Consider the following 19,900-nt stretch of genomic DNA (forward strand, 5'->3'; position numbering starts at 1 on the left):
ATGTGAACTACCATTTCAGTTTGACAGAAATGAACAATACTTCTGATAACACCTTAAAAAAACAAAAGAAGACCATATTTGTTTATCAGCACTTTTATTTAAATGACTCAGAGGCACAAATGTAACTTAAGGGGTTCTTCTCCACTATACGTGCATTCACAAGTAACATCCTACAAAATGTGCTGCTGTTGAATGCCGGAACTGAAAGTCATTTGACGAACAAGGCTTATATGGGTTTTGGTCGAGAAAAACTGATCTAAGAAAAGGAGTGTTCCCCTATGATTCAAAGAGACAGGATTTTTGGATCCTCAAATGAAATTAGTTTCTAGACCTATTTTATTTCTTGTTCTCTGACAAATGGGTACACACATATTCACACACGTACGTTCACACACACACACACAAATAATTTCTCTCATACAGATAGCACTCTGAACTGAACACACATTCTTTCAACATATTAAGAAGTACTAGACCAGAAACTACCATTGCACAGACTTGGTAACCCCAGCTCTGTAATCACAGTGAGCAGTGAGCTGGTAATCACATAAACCCACAACATTTACTATAAAGGATTTTGCTAAAGTATAAAACCACTTTTCGTTAATTTAAATTTGATTGACAAACACGGTCATTCAACACGTGTTATTAACTTTTCAGGCCATTTTTCTGAGGAATATTTCTGAACTTGTTCTTAATGCCAGTTTGACTGGAAATTAAACGAAGGAGTGGTCTCTGATTTATGCACAGTAGTGTATATTTGTCATTCCTCGCAAGCCCTGATTTTCTGGCCCTTCATCATCATCAGCTCGAGTCACGCTGTTCCTGCCTAGGCTTGAGAAACAGCTGGAGCCTCGCTGTTATTCCACACTAAATCTTTGGTGATGAGAAGCAGGAAATTCTGATAACAGTGTTTGTAACATATCTGTTACCCATTTATTGCCATGGTCCCATAACAGAAGAGTTCTCCCAGTGTAGTTTTTTTTAAAAAGTTTTTAAGAAAAACTATTATGATTCCAATGGGTTGAGAGGGGAAAAAAAGCATAAAAACCATACACACTCTTCTCCTCCTCATATAAAATATAAGTTCTACTAAATTCAAACACTTAGAGACCACAGACAACACAGGAGGACTACGTACACTGGTGCATGAGTAGGTATCGATGGTAAACTCCACAGAAAAAGAATCCCATTTAAGCCAAGTCCTTTCTTAAAATTCAATTCCTGTAGCTGCTCCTAAGATGACATCACATCGTACTGTAGAAAAATACAATGATCTGGTTACAAAATACTGCACAGCTAAGAAAACAAAAAAAAAAACATTTAAAATAAACTGTCCAAATATATACACTGAGGTGTCCCTTTTCCAACATACAGGCGTGTACTGCATCTGAAACGAGGCCACTCTGGGCCAAAAGAGGCCAGAGACCTGGGGGGGGGGGGGTGATCGTCAAGAATTACTCTTTTCTTTCATTTTATATATAGAATAGACCAAAAAAAACAAACAAAACTGGCGATTGTGGAAATGGAACAGATATATTTATAATTGTTTACAGCCACTGATAATTCATTGTGGGTTCACTATGAAAAGCCTAGGATAAATGAAGTAACATTTAGGTAAAACAACAGAGCATTGAGCCACAAAGGCTTGCAAAAGGAAAAAAAATCAATTTTTTTTTTTGGCACAAAAATCTTTTTTTTTTTTACACAAAAATATTAGATTAAAAACTTAACTTAACTTTAAAACCTAGAAGTACTCATTCAAGGGAACAAATCAATAAAGAACAGTATTTCCTTATTCAGTAACAGCTTGTTATCTTAAACAAAACAAGATTTCCTATGAATCTGCTCCTTACATTTGCAAACTGAGCTCATGCTATGAAAAGGGTGTGACAACTCAGCTCTCAGAGTGGCTTCCCTTGAATGACCTGCAGCCTGAATGAACACAAGCCTTATAAGCTCTACTCTAAGATTGTCAGTGCTCCACATCTAAAACATCCAGTAGCAGTAACACAAGTTTATTCTCTTACCATTAAAAGGGTATCACCTTGTAGATCTAACCTATGGATGTAAAGGCAGAAGCTAAACGAGCTCTTTCAAAAATAAGTGAAATGTAGCTTTGGTTCTTATGCCCAAGCATGCCATGACCCTGCGGAAACTGCAGTCTAAAGCTTTGTGAATTACTGTCATGCTGGTCTCAAATATGTTTGAAATACACAGTGAACAATAACGCTGCTGGCCCTTCCATAGTGGCACTGCAGAATCTAATGTGTTGTCTTAGCATCAACAGTGACAGTTAGGTTGCGAAGACTGTGATAATGTTTGAGAAAGCCGCAGGGTTTGCTTGGTCTTCCAGCAATCCAAACCCTGAAGGATTCATATTATGTGACTTCAAATCTACAGAGGTCAGAGATTGTCAATGTTCTTAAAGCATTGATGCTATGGCTATTTTCCTGGAGCACGGATGGCATTACATTACCACAAAGAACTACAATACAAAACTTCTACGTGACTGGACACTGAAGACAACGATATGTTAGTGATGCGATGAAGGAACAAATATTATTGCACAAATCCAATTAAATAGTATTCAGTAAAACAACATCCCTTACTTTTCTTGATACAAACACATACAACCATTCACACACACACACTTACTTTTAGGCCTCTAACAATCATAACACAACTAGCACTTGCCAGGAACACAATTAAATACTCCCTTGATTTTTGAGTCTGAACCTCAGCTTCTGAGTCTTTGATATAGATCACAAGTAAAGAGTCACTGACAGAACATCAGGATAAACTGAATGCTACCCAATGTATGATTCGACTATACGTAGGGATGATTCTCTCCATGGCAACATATAACACAGCATCACTGGGTGTATATATATATGCAAAAAAAGAACTGTTTTCAGACCAGAAACTTTGTATGAGGCCTGGGAGCAGCTGTGCTTGGCCTCAAGATCTACACTGAGTGCTGCTGTAGTGCACGCTTCTCCCTCTGCAGAGTGCTTTAACACTGCCCTTATGATGAGCAGCAAAACAGAGACAGGAATCCTGCCTTTCAGGACAAAAACTCACAGAAAATGTGGAAATGGCAAAAAAAAAAGACGAATCAGAGCAGTCCATGGCCCTTTAACAGTTAAAACCAGGCCATGTGCACCTTGTGTAAATCCATTCCTTCACAACACCATTACAAATGAATAAAACAAACAACAGATGACATACACTGCTGCATACAGTTTGCTGAAATGAAAAATCCTTCACTGAACTTGAACAAACACGGATGGCAGGGAGTAAATCAACAAGGAACAAACATATCACACAATAAAAACACAGTCAACAAGCGCAAATTAAAGTGTCGAAATGCTGCTTCGTCCTGTGGCGTGTGGTGGTCCTGCCTCTTGCCTGAAATGTCTTTGGTGGTCTCCCTTGGCTTTCTGTTCCCAAAGGCAGAGTCTCTCCAGACACACCGCAGCCCTCTATAATGCCACTAACCCAATACCGGCTTCGCCACAAACACCCGGCCGTGCTGTCAAAAAAATATGACTCTATTCAAAGAGCACCAGGGACAGCGAGGGTGTTTATGAGTAGATGGTGATAACCTCCCGGCCACCGCCACGCACCAGCAGGACCCGGTTGAGACCTTCTAACAATACCTCCAGGAACTCCATATCTGAGGCAGATGATTCAAGAAACAATAATGTTTAATCATGCCACTGGAGGTCTGGCTGATCCATGCTCTGCTCGGAAATGAGTTCAATCACAGAGTCTCTTACACTGTTGGGCAAGACTTGCAGAACAAATCACAATCAACATAATGAAGTCAAGTCTGAATATTGATTCACTATTTATCACTGGGTTTTTATTAAAAGCACTAATCTACTGAGTTGAACTCAGCTGCTGTTGTTAATTAAATGTAATTAGAAATGATTCTACATTGGTATTTTAAACACATGGCATTTGTAATGCTACTGTACGCTATAGGCATAAGGATACAGTTTTCATCTCCACCCCGGTGCTTTGGTGGCCCAGGCATGTTGAGGAGGACCAGCTGAGCTCCCTGGGACTTGTTCACCACCACCTCGTTCAGCTTCACAGCAGTGTGCATGCGACGCACGTTAGACTGGTTGCTGTTTATAAAAGCATGTAAAACAATGGGAATTGTTATCATCTTTCTGAAATGCTGAGAGAATGGGAGATAAACCACAGATGCTAACCACAGGGACCTCGGCCCTACAAACCACACTCAGTTTATATTTATCTTGATTTCAGTCCAATGCTCTTCCCAGTTGAGAAGCATAAAATTCTTACAGTTTATATTGTTAATCAATATACAAACTCCTGCTGGGTTTATTGGGTCAATTGTGATTATAAGTGCTGTTTGGAGGAGAGCACTAACTGCCCAGATCTGTGTAGATGGTATGCAACACCCTTCCAACACTGTAACCCTTATCCAGTTCAGGGTCACGGTGTGTCCAGAGCCTACCTGGAATCATTGGGCGCAAGGTAGGAATACACCCTGGAGGGGGCGCCAGTCCTTCACAGGGCAACACACACTCACACATTCACTAACACCCTCACACCTACGGACACTTTTGAGTTGCCAATCCACCTACCAACGTGTGTTTTTGGACTGTGGGAGGGAACCAGAGCACCCGGAGGAAACCCACGCGGACACAGGGAGAACACACCAACTCCTCACAGACAGTCACCCGGAGCGGGAATCGAACCCACAACCTCCACCACCGTGCCGCTCTTATTGGTAAAGATGATTTTTGTAAATATTTTCACCTTCTAATGAAGTATATGTTCATCGTTCATTGAACCTTATAGTTAGACAAGATTAGCCGGGCTCCTGCTATCTCAAAGCATGATGCTAGGGTTTAACAAGTAAATTAATTTATTTGTCACTGTATTGAGCACAGTGGTTTATCACCCATTCACTTGCAAAAACTACAATACTTCACCTGTGTCAATGCTTCTGTAGGATCCTGTTTACACACAGTACAACTCCTGGCATACACCAATTATAAAGATGAAAGTTTTGATAAAATGTATAAATCAATATGGCACATAGGGTTTTGGCAAAAATTAATAATAATTAAAAATAAACAACTTAAAAGCAGAAATTATTCCTTTCATCTATATGCATTAAGCTAGTCAAACGCATCATAAAATTAGAATGCACAGCAGTAAGGATTGGTTTGAACAGCATGATATGCACATGGCCTTAATGCAAACTGTCAATAAATACACACAAACATAAGCCGCTCAGTCAAAGCACATGCTGTTCTTCACACCCTGATGTCAATATCACAATGTGCATTCTTTCTTCCACGTGTTAAACATACAACCAGAATCTTACACTAGCTCTCATACAAAGTAAGACTGTCATTAAGATATCAGGAGCTATGATTTAAGCTATTTTTAAATACAGGTAAAGGCAGAAGGTTTTTCACCTGCTGTCAAATGAACTGGACCCAAAAACATTTTAGTGTTAAGATCATCCTAAGAGGGAGTGTTCAGCGTGATGCTCACACTACCACTTAGTAATCTTCTTGGTTCTAAGATGCTTTTGGGAAACCTAGCCCTGTTTCATAAGTTAGATCAACTTGCATCTGTATATTTGCTAAAAAAGTTGACACAGGTTGTTGTGGTTTGTAAAGCACATGTTGTGTTGACTGACACCAAAGTACACACTAAATAGAAACGTATTACAGCTCTTAATATAAGCACTGATGGAAGCAATAAAGTCCTGCATGCACACACAAACACACACACACACAAACACACACACACAAACACATTCTCTCTGAGTGTTTTGAATGGTCACGGGAGGAAAAGACAGGACAACTAGTACAAAACACACAGAGACACAGCCTATGATATAGATAAATTGCACTTACAGACTCTCCCACTCTCTAGAAGGAGGAAAACAGGACAAAACAACAGAGACAGACTTAGATGTTTCTGCAAACCTTTCACAAGGACAGGCCAACCACCTCAGTAATGCACAGACAATAACTTAATGCTCCTCTCAGCTACATTCAGAATAGGTTTGGGAAGCACTGAATCTCTATCGTTGGTTTGGGAAGCACTGAATCTCTATCGTTGGTTTGGGAAGCACTGAATCTCTATCGCTTGGTTTGGGAAGCACTGAATCTCTATCGCTTGGTTTGGGAAGCACTGAATCTCTACTGCTTGGTTTGGGAAGCACTGAATCTCTTTCGCTTGGTTTGGGAAGCACTGAATCTCTATCGCTTGGTTTGGGAAGCACTGAATCTCTATCGTTGGTTTGGGAAGCACAATCTCTATCGCTTGGTTTGGGAAGCACTGAATCTCTATCGTTGGTTTGGGAAGCACAATCTCTATCGCTTGGTTTGGGAAGCACAATCTCTATCGCTTGGTTTGGGAAGCACTGAATCTCTATCGTTGGTTTGGGAAGCACTGAATCTCTATCATTGGTTTGGGAAGCACTGAATCTCTATCGTTGGTTTGGGAAGCACTGAATCTCTATCATTGGTTTGGGAAGCACTGAATCTCTATCATTGGTTTGGGAAGCACTGAATCTCTATCGTTGGTTTGGGAAGCACTGAATCTCTATCATTGGTTTGGGAAGCACTGAATCTCTATCGCTTGGTTTGGGAAGCACTGAATCTCTATCGTTGGTTTGGGAAGCACTGAATCTCTATCGTTGGTTTGGGAAGCACTGAATCTCTATCGCTTGGTTTGGGAAGCACTGAATCTCTATCATTGGTTTGGGAAGCACTGAATCTCTATCGTTGGTTTGGGAAGCACTGAATCTTTATTGCTTGGTTTGGGAAGCACTGAATCTCTATCGTTGGTTTGGGAAGCACTGAATCTCTATCGTTGGTTTGGGAAGCACTGAATCTCTATCGCTTGGTTTAGGAAGCACTGAATCATCAGGAAGGGGTTTAGGATTCATTGCATCAAAATTTATTTAACTTTTCTTTCTTATGAAAGAAATATTTTAGTGAAGTTTCATGCTGCTAGTTGTTTTTTTTTAATCAAACTGACATAAAAATGAAAATAATCAAACCAACTAAACAGATAATACCCATTCCTGTCTTGACATAATTGTTAAGTGATTAGAATGATGTCACATGCCTTAACTGATAGAAGACAGACAATCCATTGTTTCTGAAGCCCTCCTATTGTTGTTATTCATTATAAATGACTTGTTAATCTAAAAACCCTATCTTTAAAAAATATGATTAATTTTCCTATACATTTTAATAATAAATCTATTCAAAACTTCAGTCCTGCCTCTAGTTTTCCATGAAAGCAAATGGACTATTCTCAGTGGGTGTTGTCTGTTTGGAGGTTTATCCAGCAACACAGAGACACAGGACACATGGCGAGAAGATGACCAGACAGTTAGTCCAGACAATGTGCCTACACACTGGGCCATGCTGTTTAAAGACAGGCGGCTCGGATATTCCCTTAGGTGCCAGCCCAACCCTCAGTGTATCATGCAGGCTGTGTCCTTTCATAAAAAAAACACAAACAGAGCTTTCAAGGCTCGTATATACATAAGCATGCAAACCTCTTTAAGACCAATGTCCATATTTGAAGTATTTACTGATTTTGAAGAATGTATGGGTTTAAAGGGGAACAGACTAAGAATAACTTGATGAGAAATGTCCAATTAAAAGTCAGACTTTTATACAGACGTGGTGAAAAGCTTCAGAAGAATTAAATGCCTCTAAAAACTACTCGATGATATCTGATCTGTCTAATTATTCAGAGAGATATGGAGAGAACGGTGAGGAGAGAATATGCTCCAGAGAAAAACAAAATTTTACTGTTGTCAACACTGCAAATAAATCTCAGAGGAGATGGTTTCTCTACACTGCACCATCTCATATCAAAATGCAGTTGTATGACATACATCAGTGAAATTCCCCTTTAATTTAAGGGATCCGATAGGACTCCATGGGACAAAGCTTGTACCCCTTTAATAATTACAACATGCAATTAATCATTGCACTTGATCTAATATGTCAAATACTGCAAATACTTGAACAGAATGAGGTCTGTCCCAATTCTAACAGGGCTTTAGCACTGCTTTGTGGAACCAGTGTATGATTTATTTAAAGTGGTGAAAAAGTAGTAAAAGTCCTATAATTTCAGGAAAGTTCCAGTAAATTAAAAAAAATAATAATTTTCAACAGGATCCCACAAAGTAGTGCCAACCTGGGATACATCAAGTCTGCAGGACACGTGCATTCACACATTTGAAAATCTAACCCAGCTGTGTATTTACAATACAATATGTGCAGGCTGTGCTTATGCATATTTACGGATCCACAACACTGAATTTTGGGGGTGTGTACTCACGGTTTCATGTTGAAAAGATCCCGTACACCCATGCTAGCATTCGGCTCTCTGTTGCGATTGCGTTCAGTGAATAATTTCTCTTTGGTCCAGGTCATGTGGACCCGGTCAGGAGTAGCATCAGCCTTGTCATTTAAAGCTGCATGGGATGCGGTGTTCTTATCATGAATGAGCTGGGCCTGAGGAATGATCAGCACCAGTAGATCAGTTAACAGACATTAGACAGCCTAATAAACCTTGATACATGAACACTGCTCCCCTTTGAGTCTTAGTTCCTCACAAGAACTCCTAGGTTATGTTCTTTGTTCCATCTCAAGGAGCAATTTTTTGTTCTTATTCACATTTTCCATGAATTTCTGGGTCACGTTTCTTTAAAGCTGATATGTGGCGTTAGTAAAATTGAAAACTGGGAGCAGAGTTCACACTGACAGTCTAAAGAGTGACGCAAATGTAATGTTATTTATATAAATCTTAATAATTTATTAAACAATATGCCTTGTTTTGAAATATATCTTTGTGAATTTAGTTGTAATATATTTTTCATATGAACATCACTAAGCTGTGCTTTAGCCAGAGTCTGAACCCTTCTGGTAAATCTTCTGAACAGATTTTTAATAATGTGCAGCACAGTTAACACATGTAATAATTTATTTTTGCTTTATATTTTGAGTCCAAATACTTATTTGTTCAATTTAAAATAAAATAAAACATAATCTGACCCTGAGTGTCCAAATTAATGTATACATTCATTAATAATTTTGAATTCTACATTTATTAGCAACATGCAGCTCTATTAGTCTCTGAATTGCTTGTGAAAATGTTATATCATGCAATGAGATGTGCAATGAGATGTGTATCAATGGTGAATAAAATGTGAAAAAAAAACAGCAATACGTTTCTAAAATGCAAACTAAAATTCACTACTTCCTTGAGGCTAAAAGAAATACTATGGTAAATGCAGCAAACAGTAAACATGGAGTGGGTCAGGGAATCATGTCAACAAGGGGCTCACAAGGAAGAGGAGGCCACCATGCACAATATCTGTGATGCAGGCTGTACACACCTTAACAGTTACAGAGCCACATGGATGCCATCACTGTCTGATGACACCTGTCAGTGTTTACAAGTGTTGCACTGCAATAACAATTAAAAAGCAGCATATAGGATAGCCCTAACATGCCGTTCAAACATGTTTACCTCAAGCTATTTCATTTTAGGCAAGGCTCTCTGCCCTTATCTTTGGCTCTGTAACTGCGGGTGCTGGATCCAGGGTAGTGATCTCTGGAGCATAGTTTTTGTATTAACTACCTCATTGTCCATTTCGTCCTCCAGTGGGGCACACTGGTTACTCAAGCCTGAGCACTCGGCTCCAGTTTGGTTCTTCCTCCGAATGGAGCTACGAGATTCGTCAGTGATGCTCTGAATCTGATGGGGTAAGTGTCATTCCCCACAGTGGCAGCAATACAGGAGATGAGGGTCCACAGGTCATATGGCTTATCAGTGGTATGCCTCATGGCTATATGCTGAGGCCTCTAATTTTGTATGTATCTGGGCTCTGTGTGTGAGTTGTGAGTGCAAAAATAAAGACCAAAGACTATGTCCATGTTGCCAAAATTACTTGGTTCAGTTCAACTATATGATGTACAATGACAAAATGAATTAAATATTATAATAAACAGATAATGCCAATCAGAGAGTTAATAACAGTCGGTGCTGGTATGTTTGCACTTCAGTTCACTGATTTAGAACAGTATCGTGCAAAGCTCATAGGTAGGAATATAAAATACTTTTGATTTTAATTAAAATTCTACAATTTCAAATAGAACTGATACATGGTGCCATGTGTATTTTAATTTTTGTTATGCATTATCGGACTAACAGACTAACAGATAAACAAAACACATTTCTTTTTTGATCCATAAGATGACACAACTCCTTTCTGCTGACACTAGGGGTAAGGCTTATCAAAGATGTTTGAATATCAAGTACCGTGTTAACACTTGCAGCAATTCCTACCCCTATATCTGTACATAAAAGTGAAATGAGACGTAAATGACAAGAACATCACCTCTCTCTCTCGCTCAGTCCGGGACAGCTGCATCTGTTTTAGCATCTGTGAACGCTGCTCCATGACCAGGGTCTTCTCATAAGTGAAAGCTGATATATCACTATCATGCTGTTGGCGTAAACAAACAGGCAAATGTAAGAACAAGTAAATCATTATTAAAATACTTTTCCATATATATATATATAGAGAGAGAGAGAGTAAATCCCGTAGAAATGATGTCATTTGAATAGCCAAACATACAGACACAAGCACATGCTGAAAGAAAAAGCTGCAAACAGATTTGAACAGAAGATCAATATCATCCTTCTTCTTCTTAGAACAACTAATCCACATTCACGGCCGGTGGATTACTTGAACTGAAAATGCAACAGATACAAAACAGCTGTCTCACCATTTCCACAACCTCAACCTCTGCATCTAGCCGAAGGTGATACAGGAACATCTGCAAGTCTTTCTTCATCTGAATGCTGTTGTCATCCATCTGAGCTACAGTGAAGATACGCATCTTGCACTTTCTCCACACCTTTGTGAGAGGGAGAGGGAAGGATAGAGAGAGAGAGAGAGAGGGAGAGAGAGAGAGAGAGAGAGGAAATGAAGAGGTAGTAAGAAATTGGAAAAGGAAGACAGTAATAGAAGACAGATTAATTGGTATCTAACACAGATACAATACATAGCTACAACCAATAGATTTACATCAGCAAAGCTTCTTGTATCAGTCCCTGTTTGACTTCTTTGACCAAGCCTTTGTGGAGTACCTTGTGCTGGCGAAGCAGGAAGGGCAGCAGCATGAGCATTCCTCCATCATGAACGATCCACCACACGTCGATGGTGCCCTCTCCCAGTCTGTCCTGCTGAGGGAAGTTGTCCACATTTTTAGCGACCAGCAAAGCCTGGTGTGCTGCTGTGGTCTCTCGAACAGTCTCTGAATATGACAGAAGGAGAGAGACATTTTCAGTTTTATAAATAGATGCATTTATATTAAATGCACTCCATAAAATCTACAGCTGAAAAATTGAAATCAATGTATGGATCTGTGTCAATAATAAAACTTGAAATAAAACTGGAAATTGATTCTAATGTGTGTTCTGTGATATTTACATGTTCAAATTATCAATACAAAGAAATTAATAACAAACAACACTTTTTTAAATATGCAAATATATTCAATAAACTATAATTTTATAATATATGTGCAGAAATGTGTTTTCTGGACACCAGACATGACTTTAGTTATATCTACAATTTATTAATTCATATTGTTCATAAAAATAATGCATGTGCTATAAATGCAAACCAATGCTCTTTGCTATGACTGCCAATGGCGCCCCCAGGTAGAAAATATTTCGCCTACCAAAAACGAGAGGGTGAGTGAGCGAGTTTAAAGCCAACTTCATAATGTGATTTGTATCTAATTACAAAAATGATTGTACCAATAAAAAGATAACAAATCTTATACAAGATATTTTATTAATGGAACCACAAGTAACACAGCATGCTAGATGCTAACCTATGAAGCTTTTCCATGAAAGAGCATCATTGGACTGTCTCCATGAGCCAGGCCAAGCCATCAGTACTGTGTTGTGCTTCATGCCGCCGAGACCAGCCGACTGGGTGAGGTGTGAGATGCCGTCCCGCAGGTTGGATGACACCACGACGTGGCAGAAGCCTTTTGTCTTTTCTGAACTCATAGCCACCTTGATGTTCTACGAAGTACAGAACATACAATTCTGTGATGCAGAATACTTATCAGGGCTCTAGGCACGACATTGAATTCTGCATCAGCTCAGTAAGTACTTGCATGTGCTACTGTGTGCTCTCTGATAAGACCAGCTAAAATAAACAGATAATGTGTGTGATAAGAACATTTTTCAAGATAACTCCCAGCAATGTGATATTAAATAAACATCTTTTTCGATATTCTAATTAAACAACCTGGCATACAGCCTTTATAGGACTGACCTCAGTATATGAATATACAGAAAGGCTAAAAGCTGCAGTTCTTTTTACAGCCTGCAGGTGCCAGCCTTTCACATGGTTGAAACTGAACCACGCAACATTTCCTAAACATATTTTTGAGCATTTCCAGACAGTTTAGAGTTTTCCCTGACTTAAGCTGCCCATAAAATGTATGATGAGTAGTGGAAGTGAGTAGTGAAGGCCTATACCAGAAAAATATAGTAAAAAAAATGTTAGGTACATACACTGAAGGCAAAACACAAAGCAAAAACAAAAAAAAAGCTACATTTTCTGAGCAGCTGATCAGGTCTATGAATGAACTGTACTAATAAGGCTGTTTGACTGACATCTCCCTGTATAAAACTATAATTCTTGATCAGAAATTCATTCATTCATTATCTGTAACCCTTATCCAGTTCAGGGTTGCGGTGGGTCCAGAGCCTACCTGGAATCATTGGGCGCAAAGCGGGAATACACCCTGGAGGGGGCGCCAGTCCTTCACAGGGCAGTTTAGCTATTGCTGGCTAGGTCACTCAGATTCAAAGAAAATCAGAGTAATATGGAAGTGTACACATTTTTTAAAGCTACAAGGGAATGAAAATAATTCTAATTTTGTGACTGGTGAGGGAATGCTTGTTTAATATAAACTGAAAAAGAAATACTGGTAAAGACAGTGTAGATATTTATAGCTGCAAATTATGTGACCAACATTAACCTAATTATAAAGCAATCACAGGGTTTATTTCCCGGGGTTTAAGGTCTAGGATTACTATCCACTAACTATGGTGAAATTAATATAAGAGATATGTAATTATGGGAGTAAAGTCTATGCCCACCATTTCTAATTTATTATATTATACACTTGCATTTGTTTAATTTATATTTTCCATGACCATATTCCAAACTCTCTTTATAACTTACACTTAAAGATTTCTTAATGTGCTGCCCATTGTAAAGACTTGTGCTTTCAAGACTAGTATTTGTACATGACCATGTTGTACATGACTATATTGGGCCTCAAAAAAGGTGAGGATATGGGAATGTGGGGGTGTTTCTGATATAAAACTAGCAAAAGCTAATAAAAATGGGTTTGCTTTGAAGCTTAATTTGCTTATATGCATTATTTGGACTGGGAAATTTTGAGTTTTTTTTTTTTTTTTTTTCCAATAGTTCCAAATTATAAAGTTCTCAGGCTACAGTGGAATAAGATTTGAAATCGTACCTGTTCGGCTTTCTTGGCCTCAGTTTCTTTGGCAAGGTATGTGCCCTCAAGCACAGAGCCCACAATGGTAAGGCCCTTGCCTGCTTTGAGCTGCGTGGTGAAGGACAGCAGTCGAGGGTGCTTAACACGCAGCTCTGAGTCCAGGTTTAGCAGAACCAACAGCTGGGGCCTTAGAGAGCACAACAGAGGAGAAACACATGACTGCCATCATACTTCAGTCTCCATATTTTTAAACGCATGTATTTCTGCTTTTGTAGTTTTTTTTTCTTTTTACATGTATTAAACAAACAGATGCTTAATTCACAAAACTGATTTACTGCTTTTCTATCCCTGTAATTAAAATGAATCCCGAGTTTCTAATGTCTGAAAATGCAATGGTACTGATTTAAGAGGACAGGCGCAGGATTAAAAGATTATTTAGAACTATATGTACCATATAGAGAGTGCTTTAATGTGAATAATGTTGTGCTCTAAGAATTAAGAGTGGGCAGTACCCATCATCTGTGGCTGGAATGTATCTGTGGAATAGAATGTAATAGCTCTATGTATGAAACGCTGTGGCACAAGATTTAAAAGCCCTCTTTATGATAAGAAAATGATCCTGTTTTTCTCAGTAAGAATTTCGCAAGCTGTAATGCTACAAGGTAAACAATCTGGAGATGGGATAAAAACATATTTTTTAAGCAGGAATTTATACAAAGACCAACAGCAAATTCAATCTGTCTGTATTGTGGCACAGAGCCAGGTAAAGAGGCTTAGGGAACACTGAGAATACAGCAGGACAAAGGTGCCGCCTAAACACAGGACCTTCTGCACTCAGCCAGATGGCATAATAAGTTTTTCTTGGCAGATTAGTGTAACGCTCTGAATACTGGTTTGAGAAGAAGAACCTTTTTTCCCCTGAATCTTCCAGACAGCGGTATTCTTAAGGTTTGCAAATTTATGTATTTATGTATTCCATGTGGGTGTTATTTATTCCATTCAGGATTAGCAAGGCCTCAGGGGTAAATCAAATAGTAATTCTCTCTGGATTATACAGGTGGCAAATGGGGAGACTATAATCTGAGGAGTAAAGTAGATGAAAGAGAAAAGAGTAAAGAGAAAGTAGATGAGAATTACCACATTACTATACGTGTGTGTGTGTGTGTGTGTGTGTGTGTGTGGAGATGAAAATGTCCCCATGAAAGCCATCATGATGTATGAAGCAGAGCCTAGTTCATTCACATTAGGAACTACACTTATATTCACTCTCATTACGGCACACTGGCAAGCACTGCATAAAAATTAGACAAACATTAGCCATGCTGTTTTCTCTTACCTCCAGTTCTTGGTATGGGGAGGTGCTTCCTCCAGCCGAATGAGCGCATAGCGAGCTGCATTTAGCGACAGTCCACGGATCCCATCACCCCATTCCTTTTCAGCTCTGTACACACACACAAAAAAATATATTGTGCTATTCATGCCTAATCTTACTCTGTTCATATAAAACACAACAGTTAACCTGATCAATTAAACTTACATCAGAGGTGTAAAACTCTGATCTCACTATTGGAGTCAATTACAGTTCTTTAAGAAATTTTGTGTGCAAAATTATAGACACTACACACCCTCTGTATTCAATGTACTTGTAGATACAGCCAGCAATAAGCATGGCCACCAGTGCATAATACCAGGAAGAGATGAACATCAAGGCCAGACACAGACTCATGCCCAGGAAGGACAGTGCCCTGTTGGACAAGAAAGAAAATGTGAGTGCTACATGAATGATTATATTAAATGCTTCCTAGAATCAAGTACTATTTACTATTTAATATACATAATTAAGAGAAAAGCCCTTTAACATTTACATTTAGAAATACAGCATTTTACAGATTCCCTTAAACAAAGCTACTTACAGTTTTAATCAATTTACAGGGGTAGGCTACTGCAGATTTAGGTGTCTTGCCCAAGGACTCTTATTTTTGTGCTCCTACCTATGCTATGAACTGAAACACCAGCCTGCAGTGTGGATGGGTGCAGTAGTTTTATCCAACATGCATTCCTCTTTCCACTGAATTCACTGCTTAATATTCCTACAATACTTCTCTAATGTGCCCAAAACAAGAATTAGTAATGTGATGTATCTATCAGGGCTGGGAAAAAACGAGTAAAGGCCAGAAAGAGGACAGCTCTCCAGCTCAAAAGTAACGCAAGATTCAGAGCATATGGAGCCTGACACATCTCCTCCTCTGCCACCAAAACTGCCCCAATGCTTAAGCCAGGTTGCATGTGCCAGGGATTGGGTATAAGCCAAAGTGTGTGACTTTTGGGGAGTGCATGTCCTCAGGCAGAGCTGAGAATAGCTAATGAAAAGAGCTAATAGCTACCACCTAGGTTTCCAGGCCCAGCTGACACAGTGCCAAAAAACATCCTCAGGACATATACACACTTGCAGGAAAAATATCTCTTATTCACTTATTACTTAAGGTCAAGATATTTCATAGCCAGACAGAGCAAGGGTTGTGTTTAAATTTCAATATTTCAATGCTAACCAGTTAGCTCACCGAAGCTAAACATATTCAAGGATAAGTGTGAGCCGGCATTGTAAAATTGCCCTAGCGCCTCCAGTAGTAAAATGCTCTCTATTAATTAGCATAGGGCACTTTTTAAGTAAAATGCTCAATTAATTTTTCTATAGCCCTGTGAAGGACTGGCACCCCCTCCAGGGTGTATTCCCCCTCGCGCCCAATGATTCCAGGTAGGCTCTGGACCCACCGCGACCCTGAACTGGATAAGCGCTTACAGATAATGAATGAATGAATTTTTCTATAATTATTTTTAAAATAATTTATAAAATAAAATAATAAAAAAATATATTTTGTAATGCTCTGCAGGTCTGAGTATTTGACGCAGACACTTTCTTACCAGTGATAGTACTTGAAGCGAGGTCTCCAGTTGGGAGTGCGCAAGAGAGTCTGGAGAGCACAGGCTAAATTCACAAATAGGTAACACATCAGGAAAAACCTGAAAAAAAAATATAATCATAAATAATTCATACATGAAGAACGAGGCGGAGAAAACAGCGTGGGAGAGGGAACAGAGAGAAAAGGCTGAAGTCAGAGCAGAGAGATGGAACAAGAGAACGAGAGGTTATTAAAGTCATTATCATCATTAAAGTGTGGATAAGTGTGTTCTGAATAAAAAGGGCAAGATCAGGGTATGAAAGGACCAGAGAAATCCTAACTAGAGCAGACAGGATTAATAGGGGATTAAGAGACGTATTATTAATATGAGGGGAAAAAAGTCAATATAATGGGAGGGAGCAAATGAAGACACTGAAAATGTTTCTGACTGTAATTATGGATAAAGAACTGATATTATGGACAATGGAGCCAGCAACATAAGAGGCGTAATAGACGGAGTCACAGAAAGATGGGTACACTCACATGGAGAGGATCGGCGCCACTGCATCCAATGAAGCAATGAGAATACCCGTCTCACAGATCCCAGCAGTGAGCAACAGGGCCCAGGTGGGCTCTCCATTAGCTTTGCCATGGCCAAACACCTAAGAACACATTAAGAATGAGGAAAACACATGTTTTGGTGTTTATGTAATGTTTTGCACAATGATTGTAAAGTTGTTTTTAAAACTTCAATACTTCTTGCATTAAAATACTTCAAACTGCATTCACATGAATGTTAATGTCCCAGTTGAGTAAGCTTTTATGCCACCAGAATAAATGTAGCAGGTTTATGGTATAATTTTCAGCATATTTTCTATTTACACACATCAGACTTATTCTGGTACCGTTGCCTTTACATTTACTTTTATGAATAATTTATTACTTAAATATATATGTAATAATTAGTATATCTTTGCAAAACTAAACAGTATCATTACCGCACTGACACTTGGTTCAAATGAAGTGCATTTTAGACAATAATATGTTTCCATCATGGAAAATTCCACAATAATTTCACAAAATTTCTGTAGATATACTTTTTTTTGGTTAATATTTATTTGATTAGTACTCTACCATACAGCTACTCTCAATATAATACATGGTAAAGCTTAAAGAATAAGTCTGGTCAGTCATCCACAGGGTTAAGGTAGTTTTGCATTCTTGACCATTTCCATATGCCCCATTGCTGAATTTGAATCAACCTACACATTTACATTAGCTGACTGCACAAGGCCACCACAGACCAGGAGAGAGCGTGGCAACAAACCTCTAAGAAAGGCACAATGCCATCACGAGCAATGGCTTGGAGCAGCCGGGGGGCGCCAGTGAGACTCTGCAGGCCTGCCCCACAGCAGGAGAAGAAAGAGCCAATCACAATCACCCAGGGGGAGGGCCAGGATAGAGTACCAATCACCAAGTTTCCTTTGACTGAGTCTCCAAACCTGAAATACACACACACACACAACTGCTTCTTTAGATAGAATTCTCTGACAATAAGCATGTTGACTGTGTCCGGCACAATTCTCTAAGGAAACTGCTCACCATTTGGCCCAAACACTGCAACCGCATTCATGAAAGAATAGCATTCAATCTAAAAACATAGGACTCACTTGTCTCTGAGAACCACTCCCTCAATGCAAGCCCCAAACAGCACCACACAGGAGAGATCTGAGTTATGCAGTTAAGAAGGTTATAGAATTTAAAATTTAAACACAGCGGCCTTTCAGTCCTGACAAGACCCTTCAGGCGGCTCCCTTTTAAATACATTTTTATTACAGCAAAATTACAAAAACCAACTGTAGAAACATGTAGGCTTTATCCTTCATGTACAATCACTCAGGCCATACTGTGGATACAGATGATGGTGGTAGTTGCTATGGCAAGGATGGTTCCTATGGGAATTGACCTCTGGGCGTCCCTCAGATCTCCAGAGCGGTTTGAACCAGCCATGATACCTTTAAAACAGGAAGAGAAGTGGAGAATGAAATGCTTCATAAAGCAGGCCTGAAGGTTGAGTTATTGTGCACATAATAATGCAAAGAATGCAAACAAATATGCTCTATGTATATTGGTATGCATTTTAAATCTTGTGTTTTTCTTTTTGCTTCCGAGCATTTCATACACTTTGAGGAACTGTCAAAGTTGTATATCAGCTGATCTGTGCACTATTGTGTTACAGTGTGAGCATGAGGCCTCTTATGGGGAAGACGGGTCTGAGACGCTTGCAGCTGAAAGGGGCAGATAAGCACGATCTTTGCACTGGCTCACAGTCTGGCTATGGGAGTTTAGATAGAGCTAAAGCCACTGAACAAGAACAGATTAAATATAAGTGGGTAGAAAAGAGGTCAGGGCAATAACTCGTCATCTACAGAACACAGAGTGCTACTAAACATTGCATATTATAAAAAGCAGAACGAGAGTGATGTCAGAAGAGGGGTTAAGTGAGAAAATAATAGGCGGCATAGACCAATATAAATAGAAAAACGTAATAGACCTTGGAGAAAATAAATAGAAAAAAAGAACACCAAAAGTAAACTTAGACACAGTAAAGTGAGGAGGGGATAAATAAAGATTCTCTTACCTGTAACTGAAGGGAAATAGATTCCCACCAGGAGTGTGAAGAACGTGGCAATATCATTGACTACATATGGCAGGTTTATGTTTTCAGAAGGAACAGATGGTGCCACTGATGCCACGTCCTTTTCCACCAGCATGCCGGCATGGCCATAGCTTGACCACATATTCTCTGTTCAGAAGAAACAACCCTCATTGATAAAAATGCGTGAAATGTTTTCAATATACTCCCAATACAATACAATTTTACACAAATAGCTAAAACATTGTATTATATAGGGCGGCATGGTGGCGCAGCAGGTAGTGTCGCAGTCACACAGCTCCAGGGACCTGGAGGTTGTGGGTTCGATTCCCGCTCCAGGTGACTGTCTGTGAGGAGTATGGTGTGTTTCCTCCGGGTGCTCTGGTTTCCTCCCACAGTCCAAAAACACACGTTGGTAGGTGGATTGGCGACTCAAAAGTGTCCGTAGGTGCGAGTGTGTGAGTCTGTGTTGCCCTGTGAAGGACTGGCGCCCCCTCCAGGGTGTATTCCCGACTTGCGCCCAATGATTCCAGGTAGGCTCTAGACCCACCACTGAACTGGATAAGGGTTACAGATAATGAATGAATGAATGGATTGTATTATATAACCAGGACTGTTTCAACCCTTGCAAATCTGAGAAAACCTCAAAGCAAGCAATGTAATACCTTGAGCTGACAGCATGCTTGTAATTTTTTCAGATGACCTAAAATGACAGGTAATGTACATTTTGAGGAGAATGCATCTCAACATAG

General features: G+C 39.4%; 1 protein-coding gene across 7 annotated transcripts in view; it reads right to left on the reverse strand.

Moving 5' to 3' along the window:
* Window positions 1-90: 90 nt before the first annotated feature.
* Window positions 91-19,900, reverse strand: part of slc12a7b (solute carrier family 12 member 7b) — a 67,557-nt gene continuing 47,747 nt past the window's right edge. For 3 of the 7 annotated variants that reach the window (XM_066683639.1, XM_066683641.1, XM_066683645.1), the window contains exons 9-26: window positions 19,134-19,298; window positions 18,409-18,507; window positions 18,163-18,220; window positions 17,820-17,994; window positions 17,036-17,154; window positions 16,515-16,613; window positions 15,218-15,337; window positions 14,929-15,033; window positions 13,611-13,779; window positions 11,940-12,135; window positions 11,188-11,354; window positions 10,824-10,955; window positions 10,433-10,540; window positions 9,673-9,789; window positions 8,368-8,543; window positions 5,913-5,927; window positions 4,003-4,136; window positions 91-3,679 (exon numbers count right to left, since the gene is read on the reverse strand). In XM_066683639.1, the coding sequence (XP_066539736.1) occupies window positions 3,588-3,679; window positions 4,003-4,136; window positions 5,913-5,927; window positions 8,368-8,543; window positions 9,673-9,789; window positions 10,433-10,540; window positions 10,824-10,955; window positions 11,188-11,354; window positions 11,940-12,135; window positions 13,611-13,779; window positions 14,929-15,033; window positions 15,218-15,337; window positions 16,515-16,613; window positions 17,036-17,154; window positions 17,820-17,994; window positions 18,163-18,220; window positions 18,409-18,507; window positions 19,134-19,298 (2,246 nt within the window). In that variant the 3' untranslated portion in view covers window positions 91-3,587. The remainder of the gene's footprint in view (window positions 3,680-4,002; window positions 4,137-5,912; window positions 5,928-8,367; window positions 8,544-9,672; window positions 9,790-10,432; window positions 10,541-10,823; window positions 10,956-11,187; window positions 11,355-11,939; window positions 12,136-13,610; window positions 13,780-14,928; window positions 15,034-15,217; window positions 15,338-16,514; window positions 16,614-17,035; window positions 17,155-17,819; window positions 17,995-18,162; window positions 18,221-18,408; window positions 18,508-19,133; window positions 19,299-19,900) is intronic. The other 4 variants (XM_066683642.1, XM_066683644.1, XM_066683640.1 and 1 more) reach the window with 3 other exon arrangements.

The sequence above is a fragment of the Hoplias malabaricus genome, chromosome 10 (genome assembly GCF_029633855.1).
Source record: "Hoplias malabaricus isolate fHopMal1 chromosome 10, fHopMal1.hap1, whole genome shotgun sequence".
NCBI classification, from domain to species: domain Eukaryota; kingdom Metazoa; phylum Chordata; class Actinopteri; order Characiformes; family Erythrinidae; genus Hoplias; species Hoplias malabaricus.